The 1396-nt window shown below is 34.3% G+C and overlaps 1 protein-coding gene across 1 annotated transcript in view; it reads right to left on the bottom strand.

The window, feature by feature from the left end:
* Nucleotides 1–344: 344 nt before the first annotated feature.
* LOC107752351 (COMM domain-containing protein 4-like) overlaps nucleotides 345–1396 on the bottom strand; it is a 9862-nt gene continuing 8810 nt past the window's right edge. The window contains exon 8 of the mRNA XM_016568300.1: nucleotides 345–637. Coding sequence (XP_016423786.1) covers nucleotides 597–637 — 41 coding nt within the window. The 3' untranslated portion in view covers nucleotides 345–596. The remainder of the gene's footprint in view (nucleotides 638–1396) is intronic.

Here is a 1396-nt window from a genome sequence, read left to right as displayed (position 1 = left end):
TCCCACGACTGAAGTTTTCCAACTGGTCTGAATAGATATCCTCAAGGCCAAGAGGTAAAAAAACATCACTACAATATAAATGTAACAGTGAATTTTTAAGAATTAAACTGGAATAAACTCTAAATAGCATCTATTCACATTTTAAAGATAGGCCATTCCCATAGTATTCTCATTAATTAGTAGCAACAAAACAAAACTAAACTAAATAAATTGTATCTATCTTCAAGGGTTCTGAAATATGCAGCAATGTGATAAAAATACACAATTTTAATTATGATTTTACTAAATTTAAATTTTTATAAAAATACACATGATATTAACATTTTTAAGACAAATACATGAGGTGAGATAAATCACTAAGAGCTGTTTATTCTCTGGATGACACTGACAAACAAGTGACAAATTCCATTTATAGTGACATTTGGTCCAAAAAGTCGGTTGCTCAATTTGAGCAACATTAGTTAACATTTTGACTAATCATGTGAAGAGCTTACAAAATGCATACTGATAGATTTTTTGTTTTAGAAGCACAGTTTATAAACACGAACAGATTCTGTACACATTTCAGCAATATTATTCAACAAATGCTGACTGGTTCACTGTAGTGCATTCATCATAGTCTGTGCTTGTTTGAGTTCTGGAAAACAAAAACAAGGAAATTTACAATATACATAATACAATATACACCCACCAATATTTAGCTCTAAATGAAAGATTTATGCATTTGAATGGCACACAAAATTTCCATCCAAACATGCAGCTTTTCACGTCACAAGATGTTAATTGATGGAGTCGTGTTGATTGATTATGGATTATTGTGATTTTTTAATTTTTTTTAAAGGGGTGGTTCACTGTTTTTTTTCTAGGCTTGATTGTGTTTATGGGGTGCAGTCTAACGTGTTAATGCTTCGTTTAAAAAAAAACAAAAAAAAACATTATTTTTCACATAATTTACCTTTATTGCACACCGCTCTGTCCCTTCTCTGAGAAACGGGCTGATCATTTCCTTCTTTTATGAAGCCCCTCCCTCAGAAATAGGCGATGGGCTCTGACTGATTGGTTAGCTAGACCAGTGTGTTGTGATTGGCTAAACCGCCTCTAGTGCGCATCTAAACGTCCCGCCCCTCATCTCAGCGGCATGCGCTCCGGTTGTATTGTGAACAACGGCGTCGTTAATATCGCTTATCAGTTTCAATCAGAGCCTGATTGAGAAGCAGAGGATATTATTGAAGAGGATCGTGCAGAACCTGTGCAAGCACGGCTCTTAATGGTAGGCCTATGTTTTTTGTTTGTTGTTGTCTCATACTTTTAGATACGCTGTTATTTGTAAATGCTACTGCTTATGTTAGCTTTTAATATACGGTTTTATCCTGATTAAAGCTTTAATACAGTACAG

The sequence above is a fragment of the Sinocyclocheilus rhinocerous genome, unplaced genomic scaffold (assembly GCF_001515625.1).
Source record: "Sinocyclocheilus rhinocerous isolate Xijiao unplaced genomic scaffold, SAMN03320098_v1.1 scaffold861, whole genome shotgun sequence".
Classification (NCBI taxonomy): domain Eukaryota; kingdom Metazoa; phylum Chordata; class Actinopteri; order Cypriniformes; family Cyprinidae; genus Sinocyclocheilus; species Sinocyclocheilus rhinocerous.
This window is presented reverse-complemented; position numbering and strand designations above follow the sequence as displayed.